Below are 26327 nucleotides of genomic sequence, written 5' to 3'. Positions count from 1 at the left end.
TGCATCACTTGATCAAATAAATACAGCTTTGTTGAGCACAATATATTTATTTTCAAAAAAATACAACTTCTAAAACTTTTGAACAATATTGTATACATATTTATACATGATAAACAAAACTGATTTATCAAGCAGTCGTTAATCCACAAACTGAGATGAAATAATCAAACTAAGGTAATTAACAACAATCATAGTCTTCTAGAATGAGGACCTAACAACTGTGTGCAGGAGAATCTGGTTGGCTCACATACTATTTCGCTTATTTGCTTTTTTCTGTTTTGATGTTCTTTTTGCATTGCCATTCTCATTTAGTTTGGTCAAAGTGTCCTTTTGAGCTCTGAAAAAAAAACCTTGATTATGCACTCATTAAAAGAGCTTCACATTGCTTGTTCTATTCTGTGCTATGTGTTTTATTGTGGTAACTCTTGGTACTGACCTCAGTTCTTCCTTAAGTCTCCTGAGTTTATCATACAGTCTTTCATTTCTCACATCCAGTGGTGAGCTGGGGACAAACCAGCTCGCTACACACTTAAACATCACCACCACATGCTGGACAAAGAGGAGAGAGGTAATGAACCGAATGAATTATTCATTATCTTAATCTAATTATTCTGTCTTGAATCGTGTTCTTGTGCATGTCAGATTACCTCAAACAGAATGATGAAGACTAATCGTGCTGCCAGAATGACCCAAAACTGGTTCGTTAAACTAAAGTCTTCATTACTTCTGTAGTCTCTGTAGCTGGAATGAAAACCAAGAAAGTCCAAACTTGTAGTGTTACATAACATCGATTCTGAGAAAAGAGCACAACGCTGCATAACGTTTTCTGTGTACAATGTTTTTAAAAAATGCCCGGGAGTTGGTGTTGGTTTTGTATGTTTCTGGCCAGTCAGCATCACTGGTGCTTCATATAGCACTGTTTTAGACCCGACTTTTAATTAGTTCCCCAAATGGAGTTTCTAGATCTAAATATGTTCCCAGTTCCTGCACTGTGAACACACCAAAAAGAGGGAACTCTCGCCAAAATTTCTAGGCCAACCAATCAGCTGTGCCATGTGCTAATGATGTCATCACGCCAGATTGTGTGTGGCCTATCGGACTGCGGTTCTCTACTGAATAGTCTTACCCCCTAAAACATTCAAGCATTCATTTAAAAACGGATGGACGGATAGATTATTAGAAAGGTTAGTAATATTACCTGCAGTGTGTCACATTTATGCCACTGTAAGTGACCATTTGAACACTTCTGAAATCATCCCTGACTCTCTCGTCACTTATATTAGCAATGGACAGAGTGTTGTTTATGTATCCAGCCATACAACTGAGAAACACACAAAGAAGATTAAGACACACACTTGTGCTGCTGCAAATATACTGATCACGCAGAAGTGAAATATCCACTCACTCGATGCCAGTAGCACTGCCGCTGGCACAAGGCCCATAGAAGTACTGGTAAACCAGTCGTGGAATAAAATCAGAGGATATACCAATGACCAGACCATTAGCAATGACTGCAAGCACACCGATCACCTCCAGCACATCCGTCCAAACACCTGAAATCATAAAAAGAGTCATATATACACATCTTTTCCATTTTCCATCTTCTCTTGAAGTTTGCTGCCATCTTTCGATTTCAAGTCTCTTTGCCAAGTTGCATTATACCGTGACCGATTCATTAAATAATCTGCACTGAAGTGTGCTGTTCAAACTGATAAAACCAACTTAAAATGTAGTTGCAAGCAGCAATTAAGTGGCCAAGCGCAAAATTGTGTACCTTTAAATTTCAACTCACCATGCCGCTTTAAATGTACAGAGATAGTCTTGTGATATCTGGCAAAACAATTCAGAAGCTATAAGCAAAAAGAGCAATTTTTCACATCTCCTGACCACTATGTGGCACTGTACTGAAACTGTGCAGGTAACCTCAGATCATGTGTTGCTCAAAGTGTTGCTGTCTATAGCCTCACTTTGGAGAGTGCTTCGACAAATTAATTTGTGCATTATTTTGGAAATGGCATGACAACTCGAAACCAATTTTGTGCATATCTGACTGCAGTGGAGATGCCGGACTGTCCATACAAGCTATCGCAACTGTTCACATCACAAATATCTATCTGGATACTTGAGATCGGGCGTAGGTCCTCTGTCTTACCTGTTGCCTGATGACAGCAACATTGCCCAAAGTTGCCCGACAACATTGCTCAAAAAGTTGCCCCATGTATAATCAAGCCTTATAACATGTTGCCGTCAGGCAGGATTTTATTTATTTTATTCATCTTATGAGGAAGCGGCAGAAACGCATTAGGAGGGAATGTGCAACTTTATCCGTCTGCTGTCTCTACTGGATGCGAATACTAACATTACACTCTCGTTTTCCACTTGACTTGCACTCTACAACAACACGATTGTTTCTGCAAAGACACTCAGTATGTTTTTACAAAACATGCAAATGTCAGAGATTTTTTACGTGGCGTGATAACGTGAAAAAATCGATGCTAAATCCAATCTGACCGAAACAGATTTTCAGGATTGCAATCTGAATAGGAATCCACACCACATATGAATGTAGCTCAAACAGATTTACAATTTTGTGAAGTTTGTTGTCATCCAGACTAAGTATGATCAGATTTCAATCAGAATTGCTGAAAAAAAAAGAGTCTAGGAGGAGGAAAATTTCTAATTTACAGGAAAAAATAAAAATGGTATGGCGGAAAAGACTTCATAGGGATTTGACTGATTTCACCTTCAGTGTCTGGCCTCCAAGGATAAGGGATCCTGTTAAAAACAAACTTCAGCTGCAACAGAAGGACACTCGAAAAACTTGTGCCAATCACAACCTCATATTCTCTTACCAATATCACTGACCTTCGTTGGCACTAGTCTGCGCTCAAGGCTGACCATCTTAATGGCATCCAGTCGGATCTCAATGATGTTGTTTAGAAGAGCCAACAATGGAGCCAAAGGAAATGCAGCTACAAAGATGGTAGTGAAACTGAACTGGATCACTGAGGAGGGGAGAAAAGGGCAGTGCAAAAATCAGATACTGTACAAACGCTTTGTAATAAAAGATTTCATGCAAATCTCTACAGTAATGCTAGGTTACTGTGTGTGGTTAAAGTGCGATTGCTAAGGTGTTTTGAGTGGATGTTAGCTTACAATCATAAGTTAGTTTGAGGGGTGTTTATTGCTGGCCCACATCAAAAGAGCACACCCCAAGTCCAACACGTTTACAATTATATCTTTTAAGTATATTTTCAAGATCCATACCCATTTCCAAGAACTCATTAAAGAGGCTGAAGCGATCGGTTTTAATCAGGCTGTAGTTTCTGTGGATTTCTTCGAGTTTGCAGTTCTCACAGAGTTCAGATCCTTCCTTGGCATACATACACTCCTTCTTATAGCATTTGAAACACCTTCTCCTGAATTTATGGGTCTTTTTCCTCTTCAACCACCGATTAAACCAGCTGTGGAAAGAAGATACAAAGACACAAAGTTCATAAAGAAAATCTGCTTGATTCTGGTTCGGGTCCCTTTCCAGGATACCAGAGAACGCAGCTCCGGTCACATTAGTTCACAAGCACAATAGAGGACAGGTTGATTATTGCTGTTTCGCGTTTGCTATAATCTATGTGTCCCTGTTTGCGTACAGGGACATAAAACATTAATTAAAAGTGATACGTGGACCAAGGTCTCTGAGATTGTTCATTTTCCTGGTGAGTTGCTGATGTGCAACGTTATAGGAATAATAATCTAATGATATAATAAATAATAGTACTGTAATCCCAGTTTACTTTTAAACACATTTCCCTTATTATACTTACATTAAGTAATGTTCATACTTGATTATATTTTCTTAAGTAGCATTTTCAATGCAAGACTTTTACTTGCATCAGAGTATTTTTACAGTGCTTTATACATGATTAGTAAAGGATCTTAATACTTCGTCCACAACAATATTTAATGAGGTTAATTTATAACGTTACCCTCCTTGTGGTTAGTCTGCACAAGATTCAGCGTCGTGAGCAGAGCGGCAAGAGCGATTTTTGGCGCTCTAGACGCCGGCGGTGTGAACGCACAGTAAGGGTATTTTTGAGGCCTGGAGAAGTTTTGTCATGCCTTGATATTTGTGCTTTTTTTCAGTTGCTTATAAACATCTAAATGGCTAAAGTCTCATTTCACTGTAATCAGCATAAACTGGGCTATAATAATAATAATAATAATACTATGTGAGCAGCATGTATGTACATGGAAAAAAAAAATGTTATGCGCGGTTAGTGAAACACTAAACAAAATGTTAAATCACTTGAATAAGGCATTAACCCCATACAGAACATTGTTTCCCGGGACTGTTGAGAACTGGAGCTTGTACAGAGAGCCGTAGCTGGGGTCAGCGGGGACACGGTGAAGGTTGTACCAGTGGGCCCTGTTTGAAATTGTTTAATTTGTATGTTCGTTCATTTTTATTTATTTGTGCTATTTACACAGTGTTTTAGTTTTTTTTTTTTTTTTTTTCAAGTTTGTAGGTGTCAAGGTACAGAAACCGAATAATTAAATGTAAAATAGCACTGGATAGTCTTCAACGTAAAAATGAAATATACAATCAAACCTACATTTATTCAGACACCTTCAACATTTCTCACATTATTACAGTTTATTTGCAATCGCTTGTAAAATGATTATAAAATATGACAAGAATTGAGAGTTAAACTGTGTCAGAACAAATTCGTCTTGATAATTAATAAGTAATAAGTGGTAATAAGCAATACATGGTGCTTTATAAGGTGCTGAATAATTTTTGGTCCGAGTTTTAGATAACTCTGTTAAGCTTTTCTGTGTCTTGTGTTTTGATGCTTAAGTTTTAATGGTAATAATGCTTAAAAAAACGTGAAAAAGATAAGCTGTCGGTCGTGACGATGTGCAGCAGTGGCCCGTCAACTGTCCTGAGCATCTTTTTAGGCTGGCCTCAGTCAGTCGGTTGAGATCGTTGAGTTTTGTTGTTATTATGTCTTTATCCAAAAAAAGTAGACCCTTTACAGATTCGATTGATGTATTGCTCTTATGTGTACGATCAAAACTGAAAGTTTAATTTAAGTTCTTTTCGGGGGTTATCAGGAGAAAATGACTCATAACGCGTATAAGCGTTAATCGACTCCAGAGGGATAGACACGCCCCCACATGTCTACATCACTGTGTGGGAAGATTTGCATAATGCTGCCCAAATGTTCATGCAAAGAAAGGAGGCGTAACTTTGACTCTTGCTGTTGCTGCTGCTGCCATGTTGTGGAGTCACTGTGTTTTGTTGTGAAAGTGAAACTACTTTTTGTTTGACCTTCCAGATGAGGACACAACTATAAATCAGAGGTTAAATTGTATTTACAGCACTGTTCCAGAACAGTTCAACCCAAATATTCAGATGTGTGCAACGCAATTTACAGAGCACTGTTTTCTGATCCTGGTTTCATTCGTTTTGTCTTGTCGTGTCTGGGGATTCAGCATCAAAGTATGATAAACAGGGGAGTAACATTTCCGTCACATGCGGGAGGTATTCGTCCAATCACAGTGCACAGATAGCTGGCCAATCAGAGCACACTTCGCTTTTCAGAACAATGCGTTTCAGGAAGGCGGGGCATAGAGAATATACAACAATAATGTATATTATGTGGAAAATAATGTGTTTTTTAACCTTAAACCACATAAACACATTGCATTACACCAAATAGACAAAATAATGTACTTTTTAAAAACATCTTACAGTTTTGAATAAGTTATTGTTTTCCAGCCTCAGTGTTAAATAATTAAAAAGCAAATAAAAAAGTTCTACTTACGGACCAGAATATTCAAAGATATTGTTGAAGGTCTGTTTAAGTACCATGATAACAGACATCTGAATGAACAAATCTGTGAGACAGCCACTTGGGTGACACTGAATTGAAAAGGATGCATTTTTAGCGTTTAAAAAAATCAGCAAGAAAGAGTGAAACACAGAACACAGTAATGCATTTTTTATAGCACACCTCTTCCAGTCTCCATATGCCAGATATCCTCACATACCCTCCAGGATGACCATTGATCCTAAAACACAAAAGAATGTCCAGTGCTCACTATTACTTTGCTCTTTGGTTACAGTACATTTTTATTCCAGTAAAACTGTTAGAAATTAAGATTATTTGTGCTGTATCTGGCAGAGACTGATAATATAATATAATATAGTATAACATAATATAGTATAATATATGTAAAAATATAACTTTTCATTTTTCCAGGCTACCTTCCCAGAAAGAACGCTGTGTATATGAGAGAGGAGAACATGGTAAAGAACTGGAACGTGAACATCTTGACTGTGAAACTCCTTTCAATGGCAGCATGGGAGTGCTTATTCTCTGTAAGCAAGGGAAAAAAGCATGTATGTAATGAACAAATATGGTTTACAGTCCAAATGTTTGGTAATTAAAGCCAAAAACCTTGCTCCACTGACCTATTTCACTCAGTTTCATAGCTACTGTACAATTGACCTGCAGAAAATGATTGTACATGGTTATAACTTTTGTCATCAGACGAAAAGAGACAAATGTTCCGATATTCCAAAACCATGGTTATGTCCAGACTTGTTTAAACAGGATATACATCAGAACGAGACTTTATTCAAACTAAATGAAGACGACCACCTGTTCTCAGACAGAGGTTTGTGAGCTTTTACCCGAGTCATGACGGTGATGGTGATGTAGTGGAGCACGGCTCCGAGCATCACAGCAACTGTTTGTGAATTCTCAGTAATGACATTCCAAGAACTGTTTTCGGCCAGAAGCACAGTAGCGATCACTCGACACACAACCAGGACATGAGTCAGCCCGATGATGACCAGCAACTGAAGACACAGCACCACAGAAACCAGTGCGTATATGAATTAAACCTGTTTTATGAGATGAGAGTGAAGTCACCTCCACACGCCATCAGTTTCTTACCATGAGAGTGACTAAAACCAGTACTATAGTGGAGCGCAGATAAGAGTGCCTGTGCATCTTGGGTTCACACTGTGCATTATTTACAATCTCCAGAATCAGCTCCTCCTGCGTGATCCAAGCACATACACATGTTATAAAACCACACTAACTGTTTCGTATTTGTAGTTCCTGAGAAAGGAACGAGACGCTGCATCATCAAATCAACACAGCATCGGGAGTTCCCTCGAAGGGGAACTGCATTACTTTCATTTGTTTACTTTACTCATCAGATCAAGATGTATTCGAATCTTTGCATGCATTTTACTTTCATAGATATTTTTGAGCACCTAACCAACCCCTATCCTGAACATAACAATTTCTAAATAGTATACAAAAAGAAGATTTACAACCAATTTGTGCTGCATTGCAAGTCTTATTAAGCCATGCGATGGAAAATTTTAAAGGCTGGAAATTAGCGGAGCCAATGCTGTTCTAACTTAATAAAAAGCATGAATGTAGTTAATGTTGGTTGTTATTGAGACTGTTGTTCATACCTCTTCCTCACACCAGTCAAAGACCTTCCATGCGCACACGTAAGAGGATCTGTGACGCTTCCAGAACTCCAGAAACACAGTAGCTGCACACAAGACATTAACATCTGACACATAACACTGACTCACTTCAACTCAACTGTGGTTAGAGCTGGTGAACTCACCCCACACTGCCATGAACATGGCGAACGCCACTGTTCCCTCATTATCAAACAGAAGGCTCACCTGCAAGACACATATTGCAATAGTTGAACCTTGATTTTAAAAGGGGCCCATGCAGCTAACAAGAAACATTTCTGTAAGATTCTTTTAAAGTTTGGAATAAACGTTCTTCCAGGAACACTAATAGAACTTTCAAAGCAAAGTAATCTGTTTAAAAAATAAAACTTTTATACACGTGTCAGACATTACTATTTACTACTTGTTTCAGAGCTTTTGTTAATATACAGTCATTATTCACACGGTGCAGCCCATTGTTTGTAACTGCATCAGCAGCCAGTTGCAGCGTGCTCACAAACCCTCCACCTCCCCAGCTCCACCTGTTCAGATCTGCTAAGGAGTTATTTCATATGTGTTATGTAGCAACACATGTTAATATGTAGCAATGAGTTAAAGCCCTCATGTAAATCATGTGGAAGGGCATTGAGTGTGTAGGTAGGGAGGCCGACCAGTTGGAGTGGAAAAGGGAAATGACGTGCTGAACAAAAAGTTTATGCAAATCCAAAAAGTTGTTTTATTGGAAGGTGATAATATTTGCAGTCCAAAAGAGTCCACAATCAGAACTAAACTTCTTTCAGTCATACAGCCTATTTATAGGCTGACGCCCCGCCTATAGAGCATACCAACTAGGTACAAATGTTTTAGTTTTCGATGATCAAATTAAATAATATAAACACCCAACACAACAATTAAACCTTGCAAACAGGTAAAACAACAACCATTAACAGAGGCAGAGCTTAACAACTAATCAAACGGCAAAAGAAGGTTTTCCTAAATCCCATCCCCCTCTGACATCACACCAAAATGGTATCTTCCACAGGAAGTGATGTGGCTGTTGCTTTAAAAAGACAGATTGACCTGGATAATGGGTTTGGTCGTACAGAGTGTGAACCTGGAAGTTTAACTGCAAAAAGGTTTGTGGAAAATATGTGAAAAATAAAGGTAATTATCATATGAATTATTAAGTGTCCCTGCATTCTGTTATTTTTAGAAAAATAAAAGCAAACTTTAAGGAAAACTATCAAGAGTTGAAAACTATGACTAACACAGATGCAACAAACTTTAGACTAAATAAAACAACATCTCCATAAAACTTCCCTGAGGTGTACACAAGATGTTAATAATGCCGGCAATACACAGTTTTAGTGAAATGGGTGTATGTTTTAAAGTCCATGTTTATAGAGTCACCAGACTAACCTGTGACGGAGTGCTTCGGGTTAAGTGTCATGGTAGACTGCATATGTTTGGATATGTAAATATGTAACTGTGTCAGTGCCCAGTAAATGGAATAAAAAGTACAGTACCTTTGCATACATGCAGGTGTCAGAGAGCTCCCACACTCGGCATGTTTTATCACACAGAGGGCACATTATTACATTTGACTGGCACACCTCTTTTCTGTGTACACACACACACACACACACACACACACAGACCAACTGGTTTTACTTCAGGACCCATCATTTACATTAGATATAAAATGGCAATCCAATGCTTTCTTTCTTTCTTATTTGTTTGTTAATTGAACAAAAAGACAACAAAGATATCCTTAACATCAAACACTGACATTTATTAATATCAGGTTACTCACATGAGAGGACTTGAGTTGTAAAAAGCTAAGCCGTACAGGAACACAATGACACCAATAAGAGAAGCAGGAATCAGGAGAAATGTGTACCAGCCCAGCCACAGGAAATACAGAGCCACCTTCTCACCGAGGTAGTTCCTGACAACACACAATACATCCATCAGGAAAACCTCAAATATACTTTCATTTCATGCCAGAATGAGAGTAAGTCTCTAACAAACAGAAGGGAATGAGTGAAATCAGAGCACCTGACGTTAGTTATGGGTTGCCCTTTGAAACAAGCAGACCATCGAGCCCAGCTCTGCTTCAATTCCTTTTGCTCCCTTTTCTAAAAGTTAAAGGGCACACATTTTTTTTATTTTTTGTTTATCCAACCTTAATAAAAAAAATAAAATACAAAATATTTTTTTCAGTAATTTAATATTGACTGAAAAAAAACATTATGGTCATTAAAAATAACAACCTGAATGATCACTTTCATTCTGATAACAGCGAAACATTCACACTCTTTTCTGTATGATCATTTTTGACCGGAGAGGTAAGAATAATGCATCATTTGAAACACTAAAAATGGTTTACTTTCATTTGTATACACTTGCAACAACAATACAACATTGTGCTTTTGTAAAATTAATAAAACAAAGAAGGTGTGCTCTGTCTCCTTGAACTTCTTTCTGAAATGTGCCACAAAAAAACGAAGTAGGTCATACTGAAACAAATACTGTCTGATAAAGTAATTCACATGAAACCAACACAGCGTCCAGTTTTTCCCGTCTGAGCTCATTACTGTGTAATGCGTTATACCCAGATCATTTCCCTGCAGTGCTTGGAGTACAAAATGTTGAACCACGTACAATCCTCACCCTAAGATACAGTTAAATACATCTGCATGTACTTAATCTGGAGCGTGGACTCTGTATGACAGGTGTAGAAAATGCTGTGAGCGAGAGGATATAAAATAAAATCAAACCTCGTGTAAACAAAAGTGAGTCTCGAAAACATTTTTTTTCATGAGATCTGGCAGATATTCTGAAACACCTAAGAGAGAGGAAAACAGGAGAAGGCACTTCTGTAGGAGTCATACAAAGGCTAGCATAATACAGTAATGTACTGAAAATGAATATGTGCAGTCTAGCAATCAAACGGTTACTCACCATCTGATTCAATGCATGTGTGATTCAGAATGAAGTCAACGATACGAATCCTAAAACAGAGAGACAGCACATTAATGTCTGATATAATGTATTGGCCAGGAATCTGTCAGTGGGTTGATAAACACAGAACCGTAAACTACAAAACTATGCAAATCACAAATTGCATTTGTTAAAAACTTCAACTCTATGCGTTTGCGTCCTGAGGTCTTCAAGCGGTCAGAGAGCTGTATTGGTGATGCTGTGTCCATGTATCACCTGGTCGACTGAGGTATGGTTCCCTGCTGCTCACAGCTCCAGTTACAGGCGTCAGACACTTTCAGGAGATACCGGTAAGTCTCGAAAATATTGTGTGGGGCTCGGATGCAATAAAACACCCTGTCATCATCATCTCCAAGTTTCTGAAAAGAAATAAAAGAAAAATCACCAATAACAAAGAGTAAAGCACACATATTTGACAATAGTTATGGAGCTTGATTATTAGTACCAATCCCCGAACAATATAATAAAGCAGTGCCATTATATAGTTTTGAACTATATTTGTCCTAATAAAAGTAATATTTCTAGTGGTATATTTAAGCACTGCCAAGTCTTGCTAACTTGCTAGACTGATGTTTGAGCAATGAAACTGTGTAAAAGAGAACCGCAGTTTTACACTGTCGTGTCAGCAGTTACACAATGTTTTCAACCCTTTTATAGGGAAACAACAACTACTTACACTTCCATATAAAAAAAGTGGGATATTCTCTTCGTGTGTCAAGATATTAAATATGTACTACATTTAAAAATACCTGAAGCAACAACTGGAAAAACTCACTTACATATACTTTTAATTTCTTCTTCTTTAGTTTGTCAATGAAAGCTGACTGCTTTCTGAAGATGTGGCTGTTCTCGTCCTCTGAGATTTTTGCCACTAGAACATAATCGAAGGTCAGAGGAGGATGCTGACGTGCAGAAGAAAAAAACAAAGTGTTGTTAAGAAATTATTATATTAGCATAAAAACATGTACACTTACACATACCAGTTACATAAATGCAAACTATATAAACAGTCACCTCATTGTAGTGACTTTCCTTTGTGTATATATGCTATAACCAATTAAATCATGTACAGTGGGATATAAAATGAGACCACAAAATCTGCTGGTGTTTTTATTTATTTTATTTTTTATTTTTTTTACATTAAAAAGGAATTATAATATATATATATATATATATATATATATATATATATATATATATATATTTTTTTTTTTTTTTTTTTTTTTTGTATATCAGATTTTATTTTCTTTGCAATGATCCAAAACATACAGTATTAAAACATTCTCAAACCACACTGAAGGCTCATCATATTTCATGTCAGACCAAAGGCCCCATATTTTTTTCCAATACTTTATTCAACTGACAATATAAATATGTATTAAATTTAAAACGAGATGCATTTTCACTAGTGGTGAGCTACAGGTCTTACCACTGGGGGCATTGGAGGGATTTCAATGCCATTCTCATTCACAACTCCGAAGGTTTCCAAAAAGTCGATGCTCCCCTGCAACAACACGATATATAGAGTTCAGAACAATCACCTCATTTACAAGAAGATAAACAGGTGGAGATGTAGTCACAACAACCTTTATTTATAAAGCACATTTAACACAATAAAAATTGATCCAAAGTGCTGTACATAGTGCATAGCAGGACTACACTTTAAAAAACAACAATTACAAATTTCCAAAAGCTAAAGAATAAAAATGTGTCTTCAGAGTAGATTTTAAAATGTCCGATGAAGGAGCAGACCTCACATGATAAGGGAGAGCATTGAGAGCTTGGGCCCAGCCACAGAAAAGGCCCGATCACCCTTTAATTTTTAGCGACATCGTGACACGTTTAAAAGCAAGTGATTTGAAGATCTAAGTGACCTAGCAGGACAGTATGACACAATAAGATCACAAATATACCTTGGTGCACAGCCAGACAACTCCTTATTAATGAACATAAGGATCTTAAAATCAACTCAAAACTTAATGGTAAGCCAGTGAAGGGATGCCAAAGCAGGAGAAATATAATCCCTCTTTCTAGACCCAGTCAAAAGTCTAGCAGCTGCTTTTTGAACAATTTGCAATCGAGATTGAAGATTGAGGAAAACCACAATAAAGAGAGTTGCAATAATCTAATTGTGATGTTACAAAAGCATGAATTGCAACTTCTAGGTCTTTGCTTGAAAGAATATTCTTCAACTTTGCAATAGATCTTAAATGGAAAAAGCTTCCTCTACCGCACTAATCTGTTTGTAAAAGAGTAGTGAAGAGTCAAAGATAACTCCAAGGTTTTTGATTTGTTTGCATACATTTGTTGAGAGAGGACCTAACTGTGCTTTCCAAGCAGGAGAGGAATCTGCCGGACAACCGAGAATTAAAACCTCTGTTTTATCCAAATTTAGCAAATATTCGTCATCCACCTCTTGATATCATCTACACATTCCAATAGCATCAAATGAAGCAGTGGTGTCAAGCCTTACTGGAAGGTAAAGCTGATGTTTATAAAGGGAAAACAATAAAGGTCCCAAAATAGATCCCTGGGGCACACCAAATAAAACAGGCGCAGATGACGAGGAACAATTTCCTAAATTTACAGAAAAAGTCATTTTTTCTAGGTAGGAAGCAAACCACTTTAGTACAGAGCCCTTGACACCTACCACATATTCTAGTCGTACAAGAAGAATGTTGTGGTCAATGGTATCAAATGCAGCGCTCAGGTATAACAAAACCAGCACAACACAAGAGCCTGAATCTAGAGCAAGATATCATTTGTAACCCTCAACAGAGCTGATTCAGTGCTATGTAATGATCTAAAGCCAGATTGGAACATGTCCAAAATATTAAAAGAATTCAAATAAAACTGGAGCTGTGAAAAAACTACTTTCTCTAAAAGTTTAGAGATCGGTCGATAGTTACTGCACATTTCTGGATCAAGTTGAGGTTTTTTCAACATAGGTTGTACAATTGCATGCTTAAAACTAGCCGGAACGACACCTGTGGCTAAAGAACGGTTTATGATAGCAGTTACCATATGACTGATGGTAGAAAAAAACATCCTTAAAAAGACGAGCTGGGATAATATCTAGCTTAGAGCCAGAACACTTCATAGATTATATCAGCTAGCTGAGGAGGAGAGACAGGTTTAAAGTTAGACAGACAACTCACAGGACAAGGCAATTGCAAGTGACAGATGGAACAATAGAGTCAAGAATAGAGTTAGAATAGAGTCAATCCTATCAAACAGGACTTTTGGACGCTTAGCTTTGTAAGAAATTAATTGAGAAAAGAAGTTTGATTTTGCCTTTTTTACTGCCGTTTGATAGTGGAAAAGACTTGATTTTAAAATGTCAAATGAAACCTGTAACCTATCTTTTTTCCACTTTCGCTCTGCTTTTCGACACTCACATAGTCATGTTCTTAACACGGTAAGAGTGTTAAAAAAAAGACTATTGTAAAGCTAGAAAAAGAATGTTAAAAGAGATTTCAGCTATTTTAGCTCATATGCCCTTTTGATCAGTATCAAACTCGTCCATTTACATTTCAATCCGTTTCTGACCTTGCGTTCTCACTCTAATGTGAAATAATGACAGATGCAGCTCCGTGCACAAAAGCTGAAATAATAATGAACACATTGGGGAAAATTCTGGGAAGCTCTGAATAACCGCTGACTTTCATTCTCCTGACTGATCCTAAAGATTTCTTTCTTAAGAGTATGCCCACGAATGCCAGACATACCTTCATGCTGACTAAAGTTATCAAGCCATGGGGGTTCACGTCATTTCTGCTTTTTAATAGCTGTTGTATAGTCCACGTACCTAGATACGAGCCACTGTGCCAGTGCAAGTTTTCTCAAACAAATCAGAGGAGCTCAGAGCTGTGTAAACGTCCCACAGCAACACAACAATAGCAAGTGTTTTGATTGGTAATGAAAGACGACAGAGCGTTTTGTGATGCTTGGCGTGATCTAAACACTAGTGCTGTGTCATAGATACTGCTTCTCCATGACAGCTGCTGCAGACAAATAAACCTTCATCTCTGTGATCTTCAGCCTCTTCATGGGTTAGTGGAAGTTACTTCCCTTACCTTCACAACACACTAGGTCCTCAGTCCGGGTGATATTTGCTTTATCTTTATCTATATTTAACTTTAGCTGTTCCTCTCAAACACCACAATGAGGGGAAGTCTTTGTTAGCGAGATCAATGTTGCATGAGCTTATACTGCCTTGCTCACACTGATTTGTTTCTCAAACAATTTCTGTAATCTTTTCATTCCTGTCACAAAAGCAAAACAAAACTTGAGGTCATTCTGTAGTGAATCACTGGTAACAAGGAACCACTCTGTGGTTATTAAAACTATATATGAAAATCACCAGGCACCTTAAACATCTATAGATCCATATTTTGATCAGACATCCTTCCTGCAGACACAACATCTCTTCAAGTCACAGGTTGTGCTGGCTCTCAGTTTTGGTGTTTTTAGTGAAGCACTGAGAAGAGCTGGTCAGGGACACAGGTGTCAGGAGGGGGTCTCTCACCTGTCTCCGGGGGCTCAGTGTCCGGTTCATCTTCTTCGGTCCAGGTGTGTGACAGCTGCGCCGGATTCACGTCCAGACGAATCTTTACTCGTTCGCCATTACAGAGCTGAGCGTTCACACAGAAGATGAATGCGAAACTCAGACTGACTTCCGTGCTGTGACAAGGAACTAAACGGCTATTGTTGGCTTCACTGACACTAAAGCCGAGGAATGCGGCCGGATCACTCGGTCGTGACGTCACGAAACGTGCGCTTGCGTGGGATAACAAAACTCATCATAAGAGCGCAATAACCCCAAACAGATGCGCCTAGTGAAGTCCCTTTTATCTTTTATATTAAAACAACAACGACAACAATTCTGTAAGTCGCTAAAAACCGAAAGGATATATATATTTTTTCTTTAGTTGCTTGTAGAATTGTTGTCGTTGTTTATATATATATATATATATATATATATATATATATATATATATATATATATATATGTGTGTGTGTGTGTGTGTGTGTGTATGCGTGTGTGTGTGTGTGTGTGTGTGTGTGTGTGTGTGTGTGTGTGTGTGTGTGTGTGTGTGTGTGTGTGTGTGTGTGTGTAGAAAATTCAGTTAATTTACCCTTAGGAATGATCGCGTTCATCCTGTGGCCCCGACGACAGTTTATTGTAAATGAAGATCATAACCCAAGTCCCTTTCTGAGTCTGCGTGCACTTCGAGGTTTGGCCAACAGGTGGAAGCACGCGCTCTGTTAAACCTCTGTTAAGGGCTGTGCGGGAGACTACACCCTGTGTGTGTGTGTGTGTGTGTGTGTGTGTGTGTGTGTGTGTGTGTGTGTGTGTGTGTGTGTGTGTGTGTGTGTGTGTGTGTGTGTGTGTGTGTGTTCATTTATTCATCCATACTTGTTTGTTTGATTCTTATTTAGTTAGTTTGTTACCTATTGAAACTTTACAAAAGCATCTTAGATCACTATAATAAATTTAAGTTTATTTGTATAGTGCTTATTATGATACAAATCTTTGCAAAGCGACTTTACAGAAAATTGTTTCTATATTATTTAGTAGTAGGTAGTGGTGACTCATTTTACAATCATATGATGGACATTTTCTGAAAAATCAATGAAAGCCGTAATCAAACAGACAAACACTATTAACAGCAGTTATGATGTGATGCATTCACACTTAAAGCAGAATGTGGGAGTTGTGTTTGTTGGTTCAGGGTCAGCATCATCTCTTCTCAGCTCTTCTGGATCCAGACTGAAGCAAAAACAGAGAAACAAACAGAGACATAAACAGCACAAGCAGAATTCATTAGTTTAACCCATGCTAAAGATTAATAATGTGCATTTGATCAGATATAACTGCAGTTCAAGATTATGAGATGCATTATTTGAATGCTTGACCAGAGAGATGTGTTTTAATCTAGATTTACACAGAGAGAGTGTGTCCCGGACATTATCAGGAAGGCTATTCCAGAGTTTAACAAAAGCACCCTGATACTTACACTTTCATCATTACACACTGGTGAACTATGTTTATTTATTTAATATTTTAATATTGAGTTAATAACCCATCATCTATCAAGACCAAGTACACATGAATAGTTGTTTACATCCTTACACTCCACACTTTCTATACTCAGAAAAATCATTTATTTGTTTTAGGTTTAAAGGGGAACGTGACTAAAAACCGTTGAGAAGCACTAGTTAGCCCATGTTCAAGGCCACATTTAAAGGATCGGGTGTTAGTAGCTGTTCTCGTCTCTTATTGTTGTTGTTCGTTATATGCAATGTGTTGTGTTTAATGATTAACACAAGCTAAGAAAACAAAGCATTCGAACGTAAGACAATTAATTTAACTTTAGATCATTAAAAAGCAGTAGAACATGTATTTTAACAAATGTAGTAAAGTTAAGTTAAACACACTAGATTGAATTAATTTGACCTAGACCAACTAAACAGATTGATTTCTTTATTATTTTTGCTGAAGGCTGGCTTAATCTTGTTAATTCTCCGAATATGTGTCTTATAACAAGTAACTGGTTTGATGTTTCACTGGCTTTATAATCATGTGAGCTCAAATGACATGTATCCCGGTCTCCTCTATAATCTTCTGATTAAACAGAACCTGCTCTTGTCCGATTACTGCGGTCCCACCCCTGAAGATGGGCGTCTGCTCTGAGGAATGATGGATCCCAGATTGCTGCAGTGAAGGTTTGGGAATGGGCAGCTCTGTTTCTGTCCCGCTGCCACACCCGGACACAAGTGTGTGTGTAATTGCTAGAGTGAAGGGCTGTGGTAACCACTTGAAGGGTGGCCCCGGCCAGAAGAGGCTATACTGGGACACACGGCTCCTGGTGGGGCCGGGACGAGCCAGCAGATGTGGACACTTCTTCAGAAGAGGCTTCAGTGACAGCTTTCTCTCCTGAAACACTGTGTGTGTGACAGAGAGAGTAGTTTTTATAACATTCAGATAATCAAGTGATATGTTAGCTAGTCATTGTGCAACAAAACACAGATAAACAAGTCATACAATGTGTGTCCAAAATCCACTGACAAGTTTGTTAATGACCCCTTGCACATTTTCTTTTGTCAATTTGTGTTCAGTTAATTCTATATTAAGCAGTTTTGTTTTAATGTGTATTAAATGTGAGTCAGCTCTAGTTATTGGTTTCAGGGTTGACCATTATAAACCCAACACTGATCAACCACCGACGTAAACCATCAATGCTCAACAGGACGTTACACGTGGTTTGTAATGCTGTTGTTTAGCGGCTCTGTGATGTCAGAGACTAACACAATCTTAGTTTATCCGTCCTTGAAAGGGCAGGAAGGCAGCGCTTATCATCGCTCGTCTCAAACAACTTAATTCCCTCATAAACATCCTCCAGAGCCTGCAACCTCTGCTGTTTATGACATGATCCTCATCATGGTTCATTCAGATGTTACTGAGATTTAATACGTTTAAATACACACACACACACGTTTGTTTTTGTGTAAAGTGTGTTCATCCCATAGGTGTAATGGTTTCTATACTGTACAAACTGCATATTCTATGGCCCTACACCAACCCTACACCTAACCCTAACCCTCACAGGAAACTTTGTGCATTTTTACTTTCTCAAAAAAACTCATTCTGTATGATTTATAAGTGTTTTGAAAAATTGGGACATGGGTTATGTCCTCATAAGTCACCCTCTCATTATAATACCTGTGTCATACCCATGACATTATACAGAGTTGTGCCCTGTATATATATATGTGTGTGTGTGTGTGTGTGTGTGTGTGTGTGTGTGTGTGTGTGTGTGTGAGTGTGTGTATTGCAAATATTTTCATGTTACTGAATACCTGAGACAGTACACAAGTTGAAATAACTTTGAAATAACTTAAAGACATTACAATCAGATTAATTTTTACTGCTGTGTTATCAAGGCAACATGAAATTCAGATAAAATTAAACGTGAACATTTGAGACAATAACGCCGTGCTCTCTTCTCATCTTTGTCCATCAGTGTGTGTGTGTGTGTGTGTGTGTGTGTGTGTGCGTGTTAACTCAACTCAATCCAAGTCCTTAGCCATCAAGAATCAGCTAAAAAACACCTCTTTAATCTTTATGTGACCCTGTAACTCTAGCACTCTCTATTCTAATTCTATTCTTAAAAAATGCCTTGCCTCTTTTAGACTTGCAGTCTGTTCATTTACAAGCTGCTTGTTTTCTTAAAATAGAACAAAAACTGAATCTAACTGAGACTTGTTATAGCACTTGCGTATCATTGCTCTTTTGTTGATTGTGATTGCTTCCACTGTCCTCATTTCTAAGTTGCTTGGGATAAAAGTGTTTGATAAATGGAAAGGTGTGTGTATGTGTGTGTCTATTGATTTAATAGCTACTATTGTATTGTTATGTTGCTGACTTTGGAGCTTTTAAAACTTGTAGATATTGTTATATTGCAGTGAATTTCCATAAACTCAACCAATTAATTTCCACAAATTCACCATGATTAGCAGTAGTTACATTAAGCTGTTCTTCAAGCTTAAGTCAAATTAAGTGAAGTTAAGCATTATGGGAATCTCTTTGTAGTGTGCCGACGAAATTGCGGCGATTTGACACCCCTCCCCTTTAAAGCGCGAGAGCGACTCACGTGGAAGGAGCGGCTCATGAATTTTAAACAGACCCCCGTGACGTGGCTGGAGAGCCTTCCAATACGAAAGACTAGCGCTTTAATATTAATTAGATTGTGATGACGTTTTTGTTTAACCGTCCAATAGTGAAGTCCCTCTCCTACATATTAATGAGGAGTTATCCTCATAGCCATAGTAGGGACCGTAATTTGGCCGGAGACCCGAGACTAACCCGAGTGGGCAAATCTGTTCCGCTGAGCGTGAAGTGAACGGTCATTCCTCGCAGGGCAGGGACGGATCACAGGCCGTGGGCTCGGACTGAGCTTCGGTCCTTCAAATACAAACTAATTCACATTTAATATCTCTAACAGGACTCTAGGTGAAAATGAATCGCGGGAAGTCTAGTGATGAGACGCTTATAGAAATGAACCGAACTGCTTGGTCCGGCGGCGGTAAGTGTCTGAAACACGCCTTTGCACGCTCACACACACCGACATCGGGTTAAAACACTCACTAACGCTCAGCTCAGCGTTTCACTCAAAAGTTAACACCACTTTTGTTTCTCATTTCTATTTTCCAAGTGGACTTCCAAGAGTTATTGGCGTGAAGAGTAACGTTATTTTAAAAATACGCACATTCCGTCCAAATTGTAACATTGGAGTTACTTAACCACATTGCTTTGACGCTATATAATTGATTTATATCAATAGTTTTAAATGAAGTTCAAACGAGCTTTAAGCTAGTATTATATGTCTTATAGTCTATAGCTAGTTTTCCTTAAGTTTACATTGCGTTATAAACAGTGATATGTGGACAAATAGCTTCAAATGTTGCTCTTCTTGTAAACGGCAGAAAACGATACACTTTAGAATAAGAGTTACACTGTCACATAGTGATAGCCTATGAAGATGTATCATTAATTAAGAATGGTTTTAAATATGATATGTAATACAGTGTGTGGAGAGTCAGTCACAAAGCTGTCTCTGTGCTGTTTAACAGTAGATTGAGATGTGTTCAGCTTCCCCTTTAACATCACTGATTTGAAGTTTCGCCTTAAAATGGTCATGTACTTTCCCCTCACCCTGTCATGATCTCTGCATGCCAACCAGAGCCGAAGCGGTGTTTGGGGAAGATGACTAACACTAGACTCACTGATAGCTCACTTCTCCTCTGAAGCTGCTCTGCGGTCAGCAGACATCTACAGACTTCTGACAGGAGCTTCCCAATGACTTTAACACTTCAGGTGTTTGTGCAAACCACTGTAAGATTGATAGTGAATCCGAATATGACTTTTCACATTTACTAATGCGACTAGAGATATGAGTCGAGGCACAATATGAATACGCCAGCCGTTGTCAGACCTGTCTGAATGTTACTGGACTTCAGTTTGTCTTCTCTTGTCCCAGCAGTTCCTTATGAGCTGATAAAGGCCTCTATTATCTCTTCTGCTACTTTTATGCTTTCCATCCAGGTTAGATAACATGCACCACTGCCTCATGACCCATAAAAGCTTTCCCCTCGAAAGAACTTTGTAACTAATGCTAAAGCCATTTAGAAAATTGTTGTTTTTTTTAAATCTGTGGATATTTTTGGGGCGCTTGATGTATATAAAGACTAACCACAAACCATGTGGCACGCGTTTCGTGTTCATAGTTTCCTGTGTCAGCACACGTTCTCACTTCTCGTCTCTGACTTGTTTTGTTACAGCGGTCAAAAAAAAGAAAGAAAGATTTCGATGAGCTTTTTCAAATGCAGGTCTCTAGAAACAGTTTGTTTGATATGAATGATTTCTGTAGCTCAAAGAGCATGGTGCTAGCAACAAAAATGAACGTAAAATACAGAACATAAAATACTATATGCCTTCAAAAGCAGTGCAAGTCACTTTGGATAGATGCAATGCAATTCTGAATGTCAGTCAAAATGATGTAATCTTCATTGTCTTGCAAATAAACCTTAATCGTCAGCTTCCTTCAACGAACAGGAAAGAAAACATGCTCCTGAAATATCCACTGGGGCGTCTCTGCTTAGAAAGTGCAGCATGTTATTAGCTGTGGTGTTCAGGGCCGTGGTTTACAGGAAACCCTTCTGCACGAGCTGGGCTGCACTCACTTTAACCAGATCGACTGATGGATTCAGTGTTAGGTGTGAGCAGCAGTTTCTCTCTTCATGAACACATAACCAAAGATCAAGATTTGCATTGCATCTTCAGGGATTAACGCTTGTGTTCCCAAACACTTCAGGACGCTCCCTCTGTGTTAATCCTCTCATGCATACGGCCTTAAACTCCTATGAGACAGTATAAAACAATATAATAATCTATGAGAACAACAATAACAATAAAGTAGTCGAATGGGTTGATCATTCTGGACAAGATCTGGCTGTATCTGTGTTGTTGAGTCTGCTCACCTGACTTTCCCCTCCCAGTTTTATGGGACGCTGTTGTTCTCACACTCATCTGTCCTGTTTAATAAACCTGGCTCCTTATGTGTTCATTTGATGATCATTATATTTGGTTTAGTGTCGAGGAGCAGCTAAACAAGGGTTTGTTGTATGTCACCTGATTTAGTTTTTTATCCCCACAAAGTGAGACAGAATGGCAAATGGCTGCAGAACAGTTCATTTTGTCTCAGTTTTATCACAAGGAATTCACACTGATTTCACAACAGCCCGTTTTCTGAAGAAAAGGGAAGACTTTTTGCTAAGGTCAAGTGAATATCTATAACTTGTAATTTTTCTGTTCCAGAAGAAAACAACGGTTTCCATTCTGGTTCGGATAAGGAGACTCTTCAACTTGAAGATGCAGAGGTAAAAACTCTTACACGGTCAGCCTCCTGTACCTCCGTTTCTAGAATAACTCGATCAAGTCAATGCTGTCACAACCCCAGGATGAATGCCCATGCTGGTCCAGGCTGATTTACTCTGGTTAGGGCTGGTTTCGTGCCTTTCTAGCGAGTGGTTGCTGTTTACCGCCAGATGATCTGGTCAACCCTCATGGTCTTACCTTGAATCAGCATGGAAATCTCTCTGAGAACTGCCCTGTGGGAATACCCACTTAAAAAACACAACACGGCCAGCAAAGCTGGTGTTTTTAGCAGGTAAATGTTTCTCTAACCATCTCATTAAGATATAAAACAATCAATAGACTTACTCGAAAGATATATAACACCCTTATAACAGCATAGCAACAACCTCAACAACAACAGAGCAATGTCCCGGGCAACTGCCCACAACACACTAGCATTGCTTGTAATCTAATCTTTTATTGTGCATCACAATCAATAGAAATCAGAGGCGGGTGTCATAGAGCAGGTTATGTGTTTATTACACATGTTTGTTGTGCATTATTAAAAAAAAACAGCATTGTTGAGATGAGAGGATAAACAAAGTGGTTCCTAAAGAAGTGTGTTTATATATATTCTGTGAACAAAGTGTGTATAATCAAAGCACAATGCATTCATAAAGAGCTGGTTATTATATGCACAAGACACGGAGACAGACAGTGCATGGTGTTTCATAAATATCCACATGTACTTTATGAGCTTATATTGATGTGTTTGTCAAGACAGGTGTGCTACCATCATGACACATTCATTCAAATCAGCTCAGCTCTTCTCATTAGTTTGCATATGAAAACAACAAGGTGTACATGTTCCCAAAGAGCTTCCATTGCCTCGCAGTGTTGTTCATCCTTGTTTTGGTGTTTGCTTTCAGAAACTTTCTTTCAGATCTACTTCGGATGGTTTAGTTCATCCAAAAATCAGCATGGATTTGCTGATCCACATGCCGTGAAACTTCACAGAATCATGTTGAAGTATCACACGATGTACCTGCTGCGGCTTTGCATAGAGTGAAAGTGTTTGTGGCTTTGAAAAGAGCAAAACAGCAACATAAAGTACCTTACTGATGTCATACGAAGGATTTTTGTTGCTCTCAAATCTCATTCATGCTTTTGCATATTCAGACTTGGCGTGACATGATACTAAGCACGACTGGTCTCATAGGTCTCGTGACTGATCATGTCGAGTTTGGATGTATACAAAGCTGATTCCAAAAAAGTTGGGACACTGTACAAATTGTGAGTAAAAAAGCAATGGAATAATTTACAAATCTCATAAACTTGTATTTAATTCACAGTTGAATATAGATAACATATCAAATGTTGAAGGTGAGACATTTTGAAATGTCATGCCAAATATTGGCTCATTTTGGATTTCATGAGAGCTACACTTTCCAAAAAAGTTGGGACAGATAGCAATAAGAGGCCAGAAAAGTTAAATGTACATATAAATGTATGATTTGCTACTTTTTAGGTCAATTGGCAACATTATTGTGTATAAAAAGAGCCTCTCAGAGTGGCAGTGTCTCTCAGAAGTCAAGATGGGCAGAGGATCACCAGTTCCCCCAATGCTGCGGCGAAAAATAGTGGAGCAATATCAGAAAGGAGAGCTTGAAGTTATCATCATCTACTGGGTATAATATCATCCAAAGATTCAGAGAATCTGGAGCAATCTCTCTCTATCTATCTATAGGCGGAGTAGGCAGTTGCCTAGGGCCTCCAAATCATCCCTATATGCTTGTCCACCAATCAAGGGCAGCAAAATACTAGGCTGTTTCTCAATTGAATATAACAATTGTCATTCAACTGTAGTACAACCAATTAATATCCCCCTTCAAAACCTGAGTCACGCCCACCGTCTAAATATTTGAATGAAGAGTTTACATACCGGTTTTATGAATGAGATCCAATTTACTACAAATTGATCTGATGGCGTCGAAATGAACGCATCCTTCAGGTGGTGCTAAGTGTAAGGCTAAGCAGGCACGCACAGAAAGTGCAGCTCGTCATGCATCTATTTTGGAGTGATTGTAATGTATTGTAAAAAAAAATAAAATTACAAATAAACTGAGCCTGACGATCAGCATCGTTTTGGGATAGATCATTTGACGGTTATTCTGAGTTCAAAAGAGCGCGATAACCGTTGATGGACAATTCGCTTCTGACACTTTGAATCTGAGCGTATAATGCAGAATTTTGTTAGAAAATAGATACGTTACGAACCGTCCGAAAGAATCTGTTCGCGGAAATTAATCGTAATTCCAGTCACTGTTTCACTGAGGCGAATTCATGATGAACTGTTGATCTGAATCTTACAAAGGAGTCGTTTTATACTTGATGGAATCGATTACAACATGTGGAATCAAATCTTGATTCCTTACGCCTCTGAATTGGAACTCAAGGAATCGATTCCTTTCCTTTGGAATCGATTTCCAGCCCTAGGCAGGAGCTGACTGTCAAAATACTAAGTCAAAGAAAAAGTAAATAAGTTTGTCAGTCAAAGAGCAAGCGCACTATACTAGAGCATTGTTTATTATTCAAAACAGCTACCTCAACTGTCTGTATATCTTCTAAAACGCAGATGTCTAGCCTTTACATTTTCTGCTCGATCATAATACACCTACTTCATTTTTTTTTGTTTTCCAATCATAAATACTGTTGCCATATTTATTGAAAATAATTTTAAGCACATGAACAAGCACACCCGAATACAGTTAAAGAAACGACTTTTAGACTTTTTATTTAGTAGTTTATTTCTATCACTTCCACTAGCAGCTGATTTCTGTATATTCATATTAAATGTATTTCTCTACAAAACATAATATGACATTTAGTCTATCAAAAATAAAACTGTTCATTATCCAAAATAAGGGGCTACTCTGTTACTAAAAAGAAATTACTGAACAAATTACTGAAAAAATTCTGGGCCAAAATTCAGAGCCCGGAGCCCGGACAGCTCGCCAAATACGCATAATTTTTACTCTATTTAATTTGATGTGTAAATGTGAACTCGTGAATTCTAAAAGGTGGAGAGGAGGAGGGTGTGGCATGGGGGCCTCCAACATACATTTTGCCTAGGGCCTCCAAATTTACTAGAACCGGCCCTGGCTATTCCTAAACTTGAGCAACTTGTCTCCTCAGTCCCCAGACGTTTGCAGACTGTTATAAAAAGAAGAGTGGATGCCACACAGTGGTAAACATGGCCTTGTCTAAACTTTTTTGAGATGTGTTGATGCCATGAAATTTAACATCAGTTTATTTTTTCCTTAAAATTATACATTTTCTCAGTTTAAATATTTGATATGCCATCTGTGTTGTATATATTGAGACTTCCACATCATTGCATTATGTTTTTATTCACAAGTTGTACAGTGTCCCAACTTTTTTGGAATCGGGTTTGTACATGCTTGAAGGAGATTTTCATAGTAACATGAATAAATACATTTTCATCAGTTTTCTTGCAAAGTTAGAAGACTTGGATTACGTGTTGAATTGACTAATTGTATGATACTGTAACTGTGTTTTTTGGAGCTTGACAAACCACCATTCACTTGTGTTCATTCACTTTCACTGTATGGAAATGAGCAGAGTCAACATTCTTCAAGATTTCTCCATTTGTGTTTCACGGCAGGAATACAGTGATACCAGATTTAAACAACATTAAGATTAAGACTATTCTGTTTACTGTTCGCCCTTCTCAAATTCCTCCCAGCCTCCTCTGATGAAATAGTTTAAGTTTTGCAGAAGTCATCAAGACTGAAGTTCCCTTCACATTGTCTGTATCTGCCCACCACCCTTCTCAACCCTTTTCTTGCCCTTATGGTTTTAACCTTCTTCGGCTCCCATCAGTTTTAATGACATCAATGCACACTCATCTGTGACTGTGGGCCTGTCTCTTCTCTCTATCTCTGTACTGTCCGTGTAGTCCACGCTGAGTGTTGAGTCTGAATGCACAAGCGCGGTGTCTGTTTGCTCAAGTCATTCTTCAGTGAATGTGTGTGAACAGTGTGAGAGAGAGCAAACCGAACCACAACAGCACCTCACCAGCTTTAAAGGGGTAAGAAGGGAGTGTGTTTGTGTTGTGTGTCAGTTTGAAGTCTGTCTTAAAGGGGCCATGATATCAAAACCAATTTATATCAAGTAAAATAGATTGAAGCACAGATTGAATGAAGGAGCAGACTGTGAAATGCAATTATAAAATTGTGAACTGTAGGCCAGTAATAACTGAGTAATATGAAGATGAACAACGGCTGTTTCCAAAATTGCATACTCTAGTGAGTACTTGCGAGTACTTGTTTTGAGTAAGTACTGCGAGTGCAGTCTATATAGTATGGATATAATCCACATTTATTTCATTTGTCA

The 26327-nt window shown here is 38.3% G+C and overlaps 2 protein-coding genes across 6 annotated transcripts in view; one reads left to right on the top strand and one right to left on the bottom strand.

The window, feature by feature from the left end:
- Nucleotides 1-25: 25 nt before the first annotated feature.
- On the bottom strand, nt 26-15264 carry LOC128014348 (anoctamin-9-like). Its single transcript, XM_052597859.1, has 24 exons — nt 15021-15264; nt 11922-11996; nt 11272-11394; nt 10709-10851; nt 10454-10503; nt 10270-10337; nt 9548-9627; nt 9303-9437; nt 9016-9109; nt 7657-7717; nt 7496-7578; nt 6963-7067; nt 6698-6865; nt 6476-6512; nt 6269-6380; nt 6015-6072; nt 5826-5923; nt 3268-3464; nt 2853-3005; nt 1406-1553; nt 1199-1321; nt 648-741; nt 437-549; nt 26-337 (listed from the first exon to the last, which is right to left on the bottom strand). Exons 1-24 carry the CDS (start codon nt 15048-15050, stop codon nt 244-246), a joined length of 2442 nt encoding a protein of 813 aa, XP_052453819.1. The 5' UTR covers nt 15051-15264; the 3' UTR covers nt 26-243.
- Nucleotides 15265-19321: 4057 nt separating this feature from the next.
- The window catches only part of ano5a (anoctamin 5a), a 32326-nt gene continuing 25320 nt past the window's right edge, over nt 19322-26327 (top strand). For 3 of the 5 annotated variants that reach the window (XM_052597851.1, XM_052597850.1, XM_052597849.1), the window contains exons 1-3: nt 19333-19581; nt 21873-21934; nt 25891-26022. In XM_052597851.1, the coding sequence (XP_052453811.1) occupies nt 19515-19581; nt 21873-21934; nt 25891-26022 (261 nt within the window). In that variant the 5' untranslated portion in view covers nt 19333-19514. Of the gene's footprint in view, nt 19582-21872; nt 21935-25890; nt 26023-26327 lie in introns of all 5 variants that reach the window. The other 2 variants (XM_052597853.1, XM_052597852.1) reach the window with 2 other exon arrangements.

The sequence above is a fragment of the Carassius gibelio genome, chromosome B25 (genome assembly GCF_023724105.1).
Source record: "Carassius gibelio isolate Cgi1373 ecotype wild population from Czech Republic chromosome B25, carGib1.2-hapl.c, whole genome shotgun sequence".
Lineage (NCBI taxonomy): Eukaryota > Metazoa > Chordata > Actinopteri > Cypriniformes > Cyprinidae > Carassius > Carassius gibelio.
Note: the sequence above shows the minus strand (reverse complement) of the source record. Positions and strands in the feature narration are given on the sequence as shown.